General features: G+C 36.9%; 1 protein-coding gene across 1 annotated transcript in view; it reads left to right on the plus strand.

Moving 5' to 3' along the window:
- Positions 1-16,195, plus strand: part of LOC135363088 (alpha-mannosidase 2-like) — a 153,633-nt gene that overhangs the window by 97,430 nt on the left and 40,008 nt on the right. Inside the window, exons 13-16 of the mRNA XM_064583782.1 lie at positions 1,574-1,739; positions 3,061-3,279; positions 4,039-4,161; positions 7,905-8,019. Coding sequence (XP_064439852.1) covers positions 1,574-1,739; positions 3,061-3,279; positions 4,039-4,161; positions 7,905-8,019 — 623 coding nt within the window. The remainder of the gene's footprint in view (positions 1-1,573; positions 1,740-3,060; positions 3,280-4,038; positions 4,162-7,904; positions 8,020-16,195) is intronic.

Consider the following 16,195-nt stretch of genomic DNA (forward strand, 5'->3'; position numbering starts at 1 on the left):
GTGGTGTAAGCTAGGTTGTGTGATCCTGATGCATACTATAAGCCATTAGGAATTAGAGACCTTTTTATTGCTGTGTTGTCGCTTTTGGTATCTCAGAATACTATTTCTATCATAAGAGCTTCTCCCGATAAACCCTTTATAAGTCAAACATTTTATAGATTTTATGCTACATGCTCGCTCTTTTCTTTTGTGTTTTCCTGTTGTCCTTCACTTTAGTTTTGACCACTGCAAGTATTAGTTTTACTTCTTATGCGATTTGCAATGCAATTGAAATACACAGAACACACGTGGAATAAAAGAGCACGACTACGCTTTCTAATGCACTAAATACACAATACTAGCTGGTGTCTGCCATCCTTGATGTAGCTGCTATGGGTCAGGGGGAGATGGGGTTGCTATTTGACTATTCAGTTCTGTGGTCCTGCAGTTACAAAATTGTATAGGAAACCAAAATATTTCAATCAAGAAAATATTCACTAATGAATCAGTGAGTTATATTATTCAAACATCCTCTTTGAAATATCTTTTGATTTATTTGAAGATAATCTGATTCAAATTGATCATAAAGTAAAATCATAAATCTTTCAAAGACTCTGTTTCATGAAGTCTGTGATATGATGGTCTAGAACATTTCTGCTCAGAGGCAAAGCCATGAAACAGTGAGGATCTCCAACTAAGAATTCTTTGAATATCAAAGAAATTAAGAAGAGGACTTTAGGAAAAATGATGAAGTCCTTGAATATTTTTTACAAATGTAGTTATGTTTAAAACCATCCTATAAAAATTAAATGCGTGAAGGTGTCATAATGTGCTAATATAAAATATTGTTGGAAAAAGTCTGCCAGAAACTCCAGTTCATTCATTTTTTTGCTCATTCTAAGAATTGCATGTAGTTTTAAATAATTGTCTAAACTTATTTTAATAGTGTGTGTTGTCCTTTTTCTAGCTAGGCCCAGTCAAATCTTTTTTAGCACTATTTGTATAAAATTTTAACACCCTTTTTAAGTGGAGCTACTTGAAATGATCTTTTTTCCAGAACCAACTCTCTTGGGGAATAAGGACCCCATGTATATAAAATAAATGTGTGATTCTGCATGGATAGCCATACATTTTTGTTGTCTTTTAGTGGTCTAAAATGAATGTCAGGATTTTAATTGAAATTAATTGTGGCTAAAGTACAAATAGGCAATGTATGTGTTTTCTTACTCAGCGAGCTTAGGCAGGGATCAGGAGATTAGTTGGATCAAGCTGATTATTTTAGAAAGGCTAATAAAACCATGTGTTATATAGGTCATTTTCTGGGCCATGGAAATAACTTTATTATAGTTCTATTAATGTCTTCCATTTGTATAACATTTTATTCTTAGAAAGTGAATCATTATTTCGTTACCCTTTGTAGTGTGTGTTATTTGTGATGAAATTGCGTGTTCTCCAAAAATTTTACCAGAATGTGTTCCTTATAAGTCCTCTCCGTGTGTTGACTCTATGTCTACAAGCTGAGTCTTTACACAGAGTGTAAAAGAAGTAGAAATACTGTTTTAAGACCCGAGTAGTGAAGCAGCTGTTTTTGCAGGTATCTTGTGGTCTGTAATCCTTCAGAACAAGACCGAATCTCAGTGGTCTCAGTCTATGTGAGTTCCCCCACAGCACAAGTGTCTTCTGCTTCCGGAAAGCCTGTGGAAATTCAGATGAGTGCAGTTTGGAATACAGCAACTACTATTTCACAGACAGCCTATGAGGTACGTTTTCGCCATAGAACTTAAAGAGGCACCATTAAAAAAGCATAGCCAGTATGTAGTTTATATATGTATCCATGCTCCCTTTGAGTCATCACATTGGTGTATGTGAAGTGGTTAAAGTTGTGGATACCAGGGGATTTAACTGACCAGTTAAATGACACTAAAGGAAAAGAGATCCTGTGTTTCCTAGAATACTAATATCTTCTTTAGTGTGTATATCACATGTTATTATTAGTATGTTATTAGCATGTATATTGTATATCTTTGTAAGTATTGGAACTTTTTCCTGAGGTAATGAAGTCATCATTACCTAAAAAATTTTGAAATTCTTTGTTTAACTCAATTCAGTAACAATTATGCACACTGAAGTTGAGATAAATAACACCTTTTCTAAATAACTTAGGTCCTTTCAGCGTTTCATTGCAAAGGTGACGTGACACACCATAAAAGAAGGACTTCCTAAAATAGAGGAAGGTGCTTTTTACCTGAGATACAACTGTGGAAAGCCTGGCCTGAAGTAATAGACATTTTTGGAGAAAATTTCTTAAAGTAATATTAAACTGGACCCCCGCATCACTAGAAAAGTTGAATTCTTGGAGTCTCGAGTGCAAATTAAACTGTACTTCTGAAGACACAGCCAAAAGCTAGGAACTCTAAATGAGAATTGCTTTGCTTGTTAAAAGCCATTGCTGGCTGCTTTCATAAATTCATAATCCTTTAGTTAGAAAGGAGAAGATAATAGAAGTTTTGGTCAGATGTTACAGGAAACAGCCTATCTAGAAAAGGGAGGAATAGCTCCTAGAAGGCAGAGGTCACGACTTACAGTGTGTGTGCATCCTCTGTGCTTTGTGCATTGTCTGCTGGACCCCAGGCATTCGATGGCCACTGTTAGCCTGCCTAATATTTATAGTATTACATTTACCACTTTTATTTTTAATGTACTTGAAACCATAGTATAAAAAGGGTCCTGATAATTAGGAAAAATCGTTGTTCACCTAAAGCTCCTACCTTCATGAAGCATTTTCTCCTCTGAGCATCCATTAAGAGCACCATAGGACAATTGAGGTTGCTCGTATAATTTCATATATTGAATGAAAGCATTCATGCCTTTGATAGTCCTACCAACCTGAAGTTATTAGATTCCCTGGATAAACGGAAATGTGGATACTCTACCCATAAATTCTCAAAACATCTTTAGAGTATTAAATTCTTTTTAAAATACGGTAGTTTTTTTGTTGTTGTTCTTACTAGATGTATAAATCCTTTTCTTTCAGTAGATTGCATTTCTCTTTAAAAAAATTCTCTCCTCTGTCTTTTAAAGATCTCCTTCCTAGTGCAGATGCCACCACTCGGACTGAAAGTGTATAGAATTTTGGAATCAGCAAGTTCAGACCCACATTTAGCTGAGTATGTGCTGCATAATGGTAACGTAAAAGATAAAGGAATTTTCAACATGAAGAATGTAAAAAGTACTGAAGAAGATATAACTCTAGAGAACTCCTTTGTTAAACTTCGGTTTGATCAGTCTGGGCTTTTGGAGGTATGTTCTGAATAGTTTCCAAATTCATGGAAGGCTTATCACTTTTATTATAATATGTGCAGATTATGTATGCAGAGGGGGGAAAGTCGATGCAAATACTCTGGGAGAAAGGATGGATGAGCTATATGTATCTGATATATGTGGTCCACTGTGACCACTTGCTCCTAACAAGGGTGGTCTGTGGGTGGTGCTACTCCGTGAACTGTTACTGGTCCACAAGATAAGTATAGAAGCTGTAATGGTTGAGAAAAATGTTTGTGGAAACTCTGAAAGCACAATGACACAATAAATTTATGCCTACTGAATCTAATAATAAAAAATTTGAGTGTATCTTTGGTATATCACTTTAAATTTAATTTTTCTAGTAATTCACTCTTATTGTACTTCACAAAAATATTGGTCCATGCATACTGGAAATAAAAAAATAAACCTGCTTCTTCAGTACAGAAAGTTTGAGAAGCACTGGTCCACATCTCTTAATTTGTGTATCTCTTTCTTCCTTAATGAAGTGTGTTCTTTTTGTTTCTATTGTGAAAGTTTTAAATTCTAAGTATTAGCTATAAAAGTATACTTTTAAATATAAGATTTTGGGTGTTCATCCAAGAATCGTGAACATTAGAGGCTGAATGTTAGCATTTTTCTGTCTGTCTTGAGGTTTTTTGGTGTTTTTTTTTTAATCAACATATACATGGAACCAGATGCAACATCATTAAAATCTTAATATAGTAAGTTGCTTTTAAACATTGTTTTTATCCTTAGGAAATGATAAATAAAGAAGACAGTAAACATCATGAAGTAAAAGTGCAATTTTCATGGTATGGAACCACCAGTAAAAAGGACAAAAGTGGTGCCTACCTCTTCTTACCTGATGGGGAAGCCAAGGTAAGTGCCAATGAACTGAGCTGTGAATAAGCATTTATTGAAAGAGTAATGAAGAAAAAAATAAGTTCATCTCATTATTTTGTCATCTGTTAGGTATAGATGAGTTGGTTCCACTATTATATTTCCTTATTGACACTTGGCAATCGGTAGTCGTGAGTGTTAGGTAAACAAATAAATTTTCAGGGTTGGAATTCATTAAGGTGCTACAATGAACAGTTGCTCTCCATGGAAAGAAGCCAGATTTGTTGGAGGGTTCAGGTGCTGTTGTGGTGTTCTGTGTGGCACAGCACATATACAGAGACAAATTATCTAGCCATAGGAGAAAAATAAATTGTCCAGTGGGCCATTTTTCTCCTTAACTTTCAGCACTTTAAAAAACAAAAAAAAATTTCCCTCCCCTTGACTGTAAAGGTGTAATAATATATACAAATTTTGGCACATTTTTGAAAATGCAGAAAACTGAAGAAAACAATAAAATTTACCAACTATTCCAAAGGCCATGCAAACCACTGCCAACATTTTGATGTATTTTTTATTGTCTTACTATGCATATCCCTTTCTCCCCCATTTGCACTGTTGTGACAGTGCTCACAATCAAATGGTATATTCTTCGAAAACACAGTTTTAATATATACTGTTGTGATTAAAGGTCTGAGGGTCCAATGTCTAACATGGTGACTGTAGTTGATAACACCATATTATATGATATGCTGAGAGAGTAGAACTTAAATGTTTTCACACACACAAAAATGTATATATATGTAAAAAAAAAAAAAAAAAGAATTTCCTATTGTTGCCTATGTAGATTTTCTCCCAATACTTCACTACTGTAACATTGTGATAAGCTTTCTTTGTAGCATTCTTTTTATGCAGTGATGATTATTTCCTGAGAATAACTTTCTAGAAGAGTTATTTTGTGTCAGTGGATGAGGCCTTTAAGACTTGATACAGGGGCGCCTGGGTGGCTCAGATGGTTAAGCGTCTGCCTTCGGCTCAGGTCATGATCCTGGAGTCCCGGGATCGAGTCCCGCATCGGGCTCCCTGCTCGGCAGGGAGTCTGCTTCTCCCTCTGACCCTCCTCCCTCTCCTGCTCTCTGTCTCTCATTCTCTCTCTCTCAAATAAATAAATAAAATCTTTAAAAAAAAAAAGACTTGATACATACTGGGGCGCCTGGGTGGCTCAGTTGTTAAGCATCTGCCTTCGGCTCAGGTCCTGGTCCCAGGGTCCTGGGATGGAGCCCCGCATCAGGCTCCCTGCTCTGCGGGGAGCCTGCTTCTCCCTCTCCCACTCCCCCTGCTTGTGTTCCCTCTCTAGCTGTGTTTCTCTCTGTCAAATAAATAAAACCTTTAAAAAAAAAAAAAAAAGACTTGATACATACTATTTCTCTGTCCTCTAAAGTGACTGCATAAATATTCGCTCCCACCAGCATTTTTGAGAGTAGCTCTCTAATATACCACTCCAAGCACTGAGAATCAGTCATATCAAAAGCTTTACCTATAATAATGGGTGAAAAATATTTTACTGTTAAGTTTTTGTGATTATTAGGGAAGCTAAACTTCATACATTTATTTCTCTCTCCTATATCTTTTGTGAGTTTCATATATAAGTTCTTTGACCATTTTTCTACTGGTATGACTTACGGATCTATAAGCATTCTTTATATATGGTAAAAATTAATCCTTTTTCCTATATACTGCAAAATGTTCCATCAGTGTGTCATTTAATTTAATTATGTTATGCTGTTATAGTATTTTTTTTTAATTTTTGTGTAGTCAGTTCTGTATTTTTTTCTTTAGAACATCTTCCTTTGCTTTTCTACTTATATAGGTTTTCTCTACTTCAAGATAAGTTAAATATTCTCCATATTTTGTTGCCTAGAAACCTGTCTCCTGCAGAAGTTACTGTTGTTCTTCAATTTCGAAAAACCTGTTAGCCGAAATCAAATAATAGATTTTATTTTATTTTTTTTTAAAGATTTTATTTATTTATTTGACAGAGAGAGACACAGAGAGAGAAGGAACACAAGCAGCAGGGGTGGGAGAGGGAGAAGCAGGCTTCTCGCTGAGCAGGGAGCCCGATGCGGGGCTCGATCCCAGCACCCCGGGACCATGACCTGAGCTGAAGGCAGACGCTTAACGACTGAGCCACCCAGGCGCCCCAAATAATAGATTTTAAAGAATAGCATTGACCGTTCTAAGGAGTCTAGTTTTTTGTTGTTTCGATTTTTTTTTTTAATCAGTGAGGAATTAAAGGTAAACTACAGCTCATAGTAGCCGTTCTAGGAAGGGTAGTGGATCCTAAGTATAAGCTGTATCAGTCTGTTCTCACTTGGACAAGAATTTGGGTTTTGGGTTTTTTTTTTTTTTTTTAAGATTTTTATTTATTTATTTGAGAGAGAGAGTCAGAGAGAGGGCACAAGCAAGGGGAGCAGCAGAGGGAGACGGAGAAGCAGGCTCCCTGCTCAGCAGGGAGACCGACGTGGGGCTTGATTCCAGAAACCTGGGATCATAACCCCAGCCAAAGGCAGACGCTTAACCGACTGAGTCACCCAGGCACCCCAGGAATTTGGTTTTGATTGACTGTTCTTATACCAAAGAAAAAATGAAAAATAACAATACTTCTGGAATATTATGCATGGACAATTGTGACTAATTTATTTAAAATTATTCTATCTTTAAATAGCTCTAATATTAAATTAAAAAACCGAGAGAATTATCATATATTTACAAAGAGAAAATAAAAGACTATCAGGGAGGCAGGTGGGTGCATCAGAAACAGGTAGGAGCCCAGAAATCCCCATGCCAGCTTTCATCTTCTTCCCTTACTTTTTAGCTATATGGTAAAATTAGGTCCAAGAACTTTGTAAACTCTTAATGCATTATATTAATTTCAGAATATTTTTTCTGGAACCAGAGAGGTACATTTGGAAGAAAATTTCACAGTTCTGAAAATCTGATGCTACTTAAGTAGTTCGCAATGCAAGCCTAGCTCGTCATGCCATTGTTGAGCTTCTGCAGCCTGTAATGCTTAAGAAAATATAATTCCTTCAAAAAAAAAGAGAAAATATAATTCTTCATAAATGCTTTCAATGTGTTCCTATGTCACAGAAGTATGTTCTGTTCCTGATTTTTCTTGACAATTAGATTCGAAATGACGAAACCTTAAACCAGTGGTTGCCATAGTTTTTTCAAGTTTGTAAATTTGCTTTATATTCAGCTAGTTCTTTCTAGTAAAAGGGCAGTGTGTTTTATAGACTAGTAAACCTAACTGTGATTAAGCAATTCTCTGAATCCTGCTTTCTGTTTGCTTAGATGACTCCCTGTGGTCATCCTTGCCACCTGCCCGACCCCTGAACATTAGGGGGCCACGGTTATAATAAACGTTTGCCTGGGAAAATGTCACTGCTGCAGAATGAATGATATTTCTAATAAATAGCACATGGACAATATAGAAGGGTTTTAATTAGAAATTTTTATAGCTGGGAGGGAATGTTTGTAGATCACCTAGGCCAGTCAAGTTGTAAACATTTTTATTTTCTATTTTCAGCACTTTTTGTCTAATGAAAAACCTTATACTCCATTTTTATAGCATGCGCCTGTTCTGATACCTTGTAAGGTTTTGTTTTCACTTGAGATTGCAAATATCAGGTGGTATGTATTTGCCATTTGGGAAATGATAATAAACATCCCTTGGAAAAGTTAAAAGCTGAAATTTTTTCTTAAAAATGTCATTTCCTCCTCAGCCTTATGTTTACACAACACTGCCCTTTGTCAGAGTGCAACGTGGAAGGTTTTACTCAGACGTGACTTGCTTTTTGGAACATGTTACCCATAGGGTCCGACTGTACAACATCCAAGGTAAGAAAACAAAGCAATAGCTGTGAAACATGTACTCTGGTTCTGGAATTCTTTGTGTGTCGTTTTTAATAAACTAGCAATTGGTTTTTTGTGTTTTTTTTTTTTTGTTGTTATGTTATGTTAATCACCATACATTACATCACTAGTTTTAGATGAAGTGTTCCATGATTCGTTGTTTGTGCATAACACCCAGTGCTCCATGCAGTACGTGCCCTCTTTAATACCCATCACCAGGCTCACTCATCCCCCCACCCCCTCCCCTCTAGAACCCTCAGTTTGTTTCTCAGAGTCCATCGCCTCTCATGGAGCAATTGGTTTTTGAACATGGTATTTATGGTGGTCTTTCCTAAACTTGTCATTATACTCACTGTGTGGTTTAAAAATATACTTAGCCTTTTGATAATCAGAAATGGTAAAACATTTAACTCTACATATGTATGTTCTTTCCCTATATATATCTCCTCTTACGTCTCATAATATTTGTCTTGGTCATGAGTTCATTAATTGGAATCTTTATTTCTAAGATCTAAAAACAGTGGGGTTTTTTGTTGTTGTTTTAATTTTACAAAATGGGAATTCTGTCAATTACGGCTTTCAGTTAGTAGATCATTAACCGTCTCTGACATGCACACACACCCCCCACGTATGGCCTGCCTTAAATATGGAATGTATTACAATAGCAGGTGTTACTGGAATTTAACTTTCTTTTAAGAAAAACGTTCATTACTAATTCTTTCTGTTTACAAGTCTTTACCTGGGAGAGTATAAAATCGGGCGATTGTTTATTGCTTTTAGGATGGGACTGATGAGCAGCATCTTTATCAACCAAGTGACAGTAAATAGGCTTTTAATCCTCTTAGGGACTTAACCATGGGCAGTGGTTCTTGTCCTTCCTTAGGATTTGGATGGAGCCGTGGCTCCCAGACACCCTCAGAGTTGCACATTTATGTTGGTTCATGTTGAATTCACTTTTTTTAGAATGGAGTACTTTTCCAACCACAAATTTAATCCTAGTAACCAGACCACTTAACCATGGTATCAACTCTCTTAGAAAAGGACCTCATAAAAATGCCACTTTAGATTCTTCTTTGCTGTTAGCTAGGCTGAAAAAGTTAGAAAAGGAAATATTGTTTCCTTGAATCTTTATACCAGTAGATAATAAAGCGTTTGAAACTAATGATAAAATATATGGGCAGGCGCTGTTTGCTTTTTGGGTTTTGTGGGGAAGCAAAGGGTACTGTGTTCAGGGAATGTTCACTTTGCTACCTACAAGAAAGTCTGAAATAATCTTTTATTGTGTTTTATTGAGTTTTCTAAAATCTCTGGTAAGCCAGAAACAATATTTTTGACCATCCTTTTCTACTCTTGCATAAGCCATTGTTCAACATCTCTGAGAGCTCTAAAATTATACCTTCAGCTACGGCCAGAGGTTTCATTTTATGGGTAGAAAGTAGCATCCCCATCACACAGGAGATGTGCTTATCTGCTTTTAGATTTGCTTAAAAAACTGTTGCTTGTAATGGAATGTTTCTTCCTTGAGTACAGCATGGCCCCCACTTTGGCCCAGGCCTGTGTCATCAAGCATGGTTTACTGTTGTTTTTCCTTCGGTCTACTTAGGAGGTAGGCTGTGTGACAGAGTTAATGCTGAAGCAGCTCGCCAGAGAATTCCTACTTCTCAGTCAAGTCCGTTTGCTTAATTGCTTTTCTTTTTGTTTAAATGAGTCTGTCACCATCATTGCAGCCTCAGAGTTTTCGCAGGTTGTCCAGGGGATCTGGAGCTCATCACAGAGGATGGTTTCCGTAAATTAGAGGGCCCTCTTCTGCTGCTGTGACTATAAGCTTAGTTTGCCGTCATAGCCCAGTGGTTGATTTGGAAATTAATAGGCTCTGACTTGCCTGTGTACTCAACCCAACAAACATGCATTTACCAGGCCCTAAAAGCTTTTCTTTTCTCCTCTTTCCTTCTCCCCAGCTAAGCAGTCCAAAATGCCCAATGGCTGACTAGTAGCCCCTTTGCAGAACCAGGAACCACCAAGATTTAACTGCCTCCCAGCCCTCCAAGGTGACAATGCCAGTGGATTGGTCAGTTAAGAAAGAGAAGTTGTTCTCAACTGGAAGCTTAGAGTATTAGCATAACAAAAATAATAATAATAAAATAAGAATACAGACCTCGAATTGCCTCTGGATGTCACAATGGGTGGAATAAACAGGGTGAAGCATTTGGATGAGATTTCTGTAGCTTGAAAGCAGAAAGCTTCAGAAGTTGGTGGGAAACGACAGATAAATAAGTTAGGTATAACGTGAAGTTAACTTAGAGTGCTTCTCCAGATGGGTTTTACTGTTCTTGGCTTGGATTGAACCTGAAACCAGCGTGTATAACCATTCAAAGTGACATAGCAATCTTTATTTTTGCTCTCTCAAGCCCAGAGTGTTTATATTTTTTGTTTTTTTCCAACATGAAAGCAATCGGTGGGAGATGGAGATACCAGTTCACCTGAAAGGCTTTCATTCCAACTATACATCCTTCTATGTTTGTATCTGAGCCCCTCTCAACAAATCTCCCTCTTGGAAAAAATAAGCCCCGTTGTGGAGAGAGAGCCTCTTCTCAGTCGCCTTCCTGACCTCCCTCCATCTGTCGTTTTCTTTCACATACCGGTGCATGAAGGCTCAGGTTGTCTGGATCCTGGCTCATTGGGGTTTTAATTAAATCACTGGTCGAAACCTAAGGAAGAGATGTGAGGTCTTCAGGGTGTTTGGATATCGACGAGTTCAAAGTGCCTGAATGGGGTCTGGTTATGCTGCACCAAAGCAGCCATACTGTGAAATACTTGAAAGCTCTTCGGTGTTTTAAACTTCGGCCTCATGTAAACCAGGTATCTGGGCGATTGATCAAAATCCATGGACAGGATGTAGCTTTTCGTCTTAGGTGTAGAGAAAACATCAGCCAACTTCCATGCTTTTGCCGAGTGGCTTGCGTTTAATATTTCTTGAAAGAACGTAAATACCTACTTTCAAATTTAACTTTCTAAATTGTCTTTGGATGTATGCTAATTGTGCCCCCTTTAAATAAACTGACCAGATGCAGTTATTCGGATGAGTATTAATGAATAGAGCCTGTTTGTTGTTAGTACCAAATTTATGAGCCAGAAAAAAATGGGGCTTGGGGGAGAGAAACTATTAATATTTTATGATTAGGTACTATAATGGTATTAGGTTACTAAACCATTAATTATACAAAAGATTTTATTACCTCTCAGCAACAAGGATAAAGAAACAGAAAGAGTTGATATTATGGAATATCTGTCTTTATTGAGAGTCTATATTAAATGTTTCAAATTCAGTTTACTTGAAATATTCTTTTAAAAAAACTAAAGTAATACAAACCTGATAAAGTATCCTTAAATTCCTCAGTCTCTATTTTAGTTACTCTTTGACCGTTTTCTCCCCCAAAGTAACCTTTGGCTCCAATTAAGCTTTGGGAGAGAAAACAAAAGCAAGAACAGAAAGCAAACAGCACTTCCCAGATTATAAAAACTGTGTGGTCATCATTGATTTTGCAACAAACTGAGTTGGGAGGCGTAGGTTCAACCAACTTTGTTTTTTTTGTTTTTTGTTTTTTTCTTGGTGTTTTATATTTAAGTTTTAGTGTCTATTTGTGTTCTCTCCAGATTCTGAAAATGGTCAGAGGTGCAGTTTAGAGTCCTCTCTTAACATCATTTAAGCTATTAAAAAACACTCTTGTGTTTCTTTTCATTATTGTTCAAACATTACATTCAAAACGTTTCTAGAAATATTAAATTAGAGGAAATCTTGTGCTCACTAGCTTTAAAAGCTCTACAAGATCAGAGGGATTTGAAAGAGTTCTAATGCAACACAATGTATCGCCTTCTATCAGGTTAAATAAGAAATCCATTTTGTAGCACCCATAATTTAATGAAATGCCCTTTTGGAACTATTTTTTTTTTAATTTTCCAAAGATTATATTTAGTTTGTAGAAAATAACATTTTTCTGGAGGAAAAGATGGGAGAAATGAGGATTAATTTTTCTTGCACTATAATCATCTTTCATTAAATTGAAGCTTTTCGTGTCACTAAGGCTACTTTAGCTTTTTTTTGTTAATCTTGATTTGGAAGATAGAATGTGATACAGGCAGAAGCCCCTGTATCCCCTTACGTTATATTTGTTTCATCACAACAAATGCATACCTTGCAGTGACATCATGATCAGTAAGTGACATTTGCTAGCTGTGGCTTCATTTGTCTTTGGAGTTGTAATTATTAAACTTTGGTGCCCTAGTTTTTTGACATCAACAGCTACTTTGAAGAATGAGGTTGCTATGGGTTACCAGTGTGTCCTGTACATTTTCACTAGCACAAGGTTCAGGTTCCAGATCGGTTAAAATATATACCTTCAAGCTTCCCCCCGCCTCTCCGCCCCAGGACTACGTTCTCCTAGGCGGGTGTTTGTGAATGAATGAGTATGTGTGTAAACCATGTTTCAACCCTTAAGAGAAATATCTAAATGCAATACTTTTGCCTATTTTCCACCAACATACTATGAAAGTACTATATGTAATGGATCTTGCTAAAAGAAAGCAAGTAGCCTGGAGGTAAAATGTAATGAACTGCCATCAAAAAGTATGGAAGAAAAGACTTTCCTTTGGCTGCAATGACTGAGTAATTTCCTTGCATGGGCACATTTAGCATTCAAAAAGAGGTCGCTTAGTTTTTCTCTGTTTTGAATATGTAATGTGATTGGATTCATAACATGACCCTTGACTTTTAGAAAGTCAAAATGAACTCCATCTAGTTAAACACATAAGAGAATCACACTGGGAATTAGAGGTCTGAATCCTCAGTTGTGCCTTGAAGCCAACCAGTGACCTTGAGTTTGTCCTTAGATTTCTTACGGACTCAGTTTCTTAAACTGTAGAAAGACTAGATAGATGGCCAATTAGGTATAACCATTAAAGAGTCTTCACAAAACTTAGTATTACATAAAGTCTCTGTTGTGCTTAACTCCTTGCTCCTAAATTCATCTTCTAAGGTTGGTTGAATCTGGGCCTTCCATCCCTGGAGTCCTCCTCCTTGTAAACAAGGTCTCAGAGCTTCACTGAAGTTGTTTTTATTTCCATGAAAAGATTCATGAGGATATTAAAATGGTTTGCAATCAATCTCTCATTTTTTTCCCAGGACTGCATTCCATATTTAGTTTAAGAGTAAAAAGCATTAAGTAAGTTATGGCTAGGCAGACTTAGGTAATTCAGACATTTTTGGAATACCATAATATGCAATTGACTGCTAAGGATTTTTCTTTCCTGTTAATTGGAACTTTTAAAAATTGAAATAAGTAGCTATGTGTTGAATCTGATTATTCCCTACAGGCATGAAAGAGGAGGTTATTTTAAGGGACTATAAGCACATTCTGGCTACACAAATTGAGAACTCAGAGGTTATCTTGGGGGCTCGTTGACAGCAGCTGCTGTGTTGAAAGCATAGCTTCTTAGCAGGGAAGCATCCTCCCCCACAAATAAGTGTTGTACTAAACTCAGATGAAGGGCAGGGGGATGGGAAATATAGGGGGAGTATGGTGGTTAAGAGCTCAGACTCCAGAGTCCACGTACCTGCATGTCATCTCCAGCTCCTATCCCAGCTCTGCCGCTTACTAGCTAGCTGCTTGACCTTGCGCAAGTTATTACCTCTCTGTCCTTGGTTTTGTCATACTGAAAAAGGTGACAATAATAGAATCCACCTCACAGAAGTGTTGGAAGATTAACTGAGTTAATATACATAAAGCCTGGCACATATTAAGTGTTGTGTCTCCTTAAGAGGTTGTGTAGGCTTTGGGCACCTGGGTGGCTCCGTCGGTTAGGCGTCTGACTCTTGATCTCAGCTCAGGTCTTGATCTTAGGGGTTGTGAGTTCAAGCCCCACATTGGGCTCCGTGCTGGGTGTGGAGTCTACTTAAAAAAAAAAAAAAGAGGATGTGGGCCAGATGAATTAGACATAAGTGTTACAAAAGACAGTAGCCATTGAGGGTTGGGGGTGTTGGGGAAGATTTGATAAAGGAAGTGAGCTGTTGAGATGCTATGTCTTAGAGAAATGTCATTTATATAGGCAGAAAGGAGGGAAAGAACATTACAAAGCGTGAAGTGGGGTTTTTTTTAATCAGACTCCTTTGTTCCTATTAGAATTTGAAAAACTATTACATATATTTAAGTTGGCATCTAGTTTTTATACATTTAAAGAATTGCAGATGTTTTTTTCTGGAATATAATAAATATTGACATTTTAAAATAAGCATATCCAGTGAGTAGCAATTTGATTTCCAAATCATGCATTTTTAAAAAGGCCTGAATAAGATCTTTAACAGTCAAATTTCACATCCTTATTTTCTCCTTGAACTCGTATTTCCATTCTACTTCCACAGAATTTTATCTTAATGTAATATTTTTATGCTTGAGAGTCTTGTTATTCATCAACCTTTCATTACTCTTATGAAATACATATGTATGTGTATATTAAGTTTAAAAATTCTATCATCCTAAAAGTAAGTATTAAATTTTTTCTGGATTGAGTTATAAAGATTATTAGTAGTATACAGTTGATCAAAACAGTCCCTGTATAGGGGCACCTGGGTGGCTCAGTCGTTAAGCGTCTGCCTCCTGTATATTGCCATTTTGGTCATTTATTTCATGAACTTATAGGAAACTTTTTGCTCAGTGGATGAATCGTTTCTACCCTTTGTATCCCCATATGTTCATGTATCCATTGGTGAATGTTACTTATTGCTAGAATGAGATAGGTTTCAGCATCGATTTTCTTCTTAATTTTTGTTTTTATAAAGGTAAGGCCAAAAAATGATGTTACCATAAATAGGTGGGAATGGAAGGAGTTCTATTATAAGAATGTCATTCAGTCCCTTGAACTCCTTATGAGTTATGGTCCATAAATCACAGAATTGTCTATTGTCAAACTTGAGTTTCAATCAATTATTTTTAATGATCTACTGCCTGACAAATTGATTAGATACACCTTCAGTTTTGTTGAAGGCAAACAATAGAAAATCACATGTTTTGGAAAATATTTGTTACCCAGCCTTTAAAGTTCAACCAAACACCAGTATTGCAAATTGTCTCTGTTCAGCGTCCACTGGAGTTAGGATGAATGAGTGGTATGCTACTGATTCTTTTTTGTTAATTCAAGAGAAGGAACGGTAAAAGTGTGATTTAAAAAAAAAAAGAAAAAAACAAGGAAGAACTGCTTGCCTCCATAGCAAGATCAACTTGAGAAGTAAGAGTACACAGAATCCAGGCTTCCTGCATTAAGCTACCTTGGAAAGGAGCATGTTTGGGAGAGCGGGAAGTAGGCAAGTTCAGAGTGACTGTCAGTGTGGAGAGTATGCGAACAGACCATTATGAGTATTCTAGCATTCTTCCCTCGCTTGTCCTGGACCAGCCCCAGCTTGGATCGTTGGGAAGGGAACAGGAAAGCTCTACAGTGTTGTGAGCTGTTTTATTCACTCCCCATGGAAGTGCTTTCGTTAGATCTTGTCTGTTTTGGATTTAAAAAAATGTTACTGATGTAGATGTTGTATTCCCTCCAAGAGAGAGCTTCCAAAAAACCTATTGTTTCTTTTTTTTTTTTTTATGATTCTATTCATTTATTCATGAGAGATAGAGAGAGAGAGGCAGAGGCAGAGGGAGAAGCAGGCTCCCAAGGAGCAGGGAGCCTGATGCGGGACTCGATCCCAGGACCCTGGGATCATGACCTGAGCCGAAGGCAGACGCTTAACGACTGAGCCACCCAGGCGTCCCAAACCTATTGTTTCTTAAAATCAATGCTTAATAGGACAAAAAAAAAAAAGAGACAGCTTTCAGTGTTATTGTGTGTTTTTTTCTATTACTAGGTCTTCAAGTATATTGTAGTTAATTGGTGTCATCTTTAACCAAAAATTGCAATCCATGGAATCAAAATGCTCTACTTTTCCTATTATGCATTTACTTTTGCATCATTTTAAGAATTACTGAAATGAAAAGCCTAAAATATGTAGACTAGTGCCTTGCTCATGATAAGTTGATCAATAAGTCGTAGTAGTTATTTATCAAGTGCTTTAGAAATGAAACGAAGTGGTGCATCATCATTTTCTTAAATTCAAGACTTGGAATGAAATTTA

This window comes from Mirounga angustirostris, unplaced genomic scaffold (assembly GCF_029215605.1).
Source record: "Mirounga angustirostris isolate CCGP_5_RB_7025 unplaced genomic scaffold, mMirAng1.0.hap1 SCAF_18, whole genome shotgun sequence".
Classification (NCBI taxonomy): Eukaryota; Metazoa; Chordata; class Mammalia; order Carnivora; family Phocidae; genus Mirounga; species Mirounga angustirostris.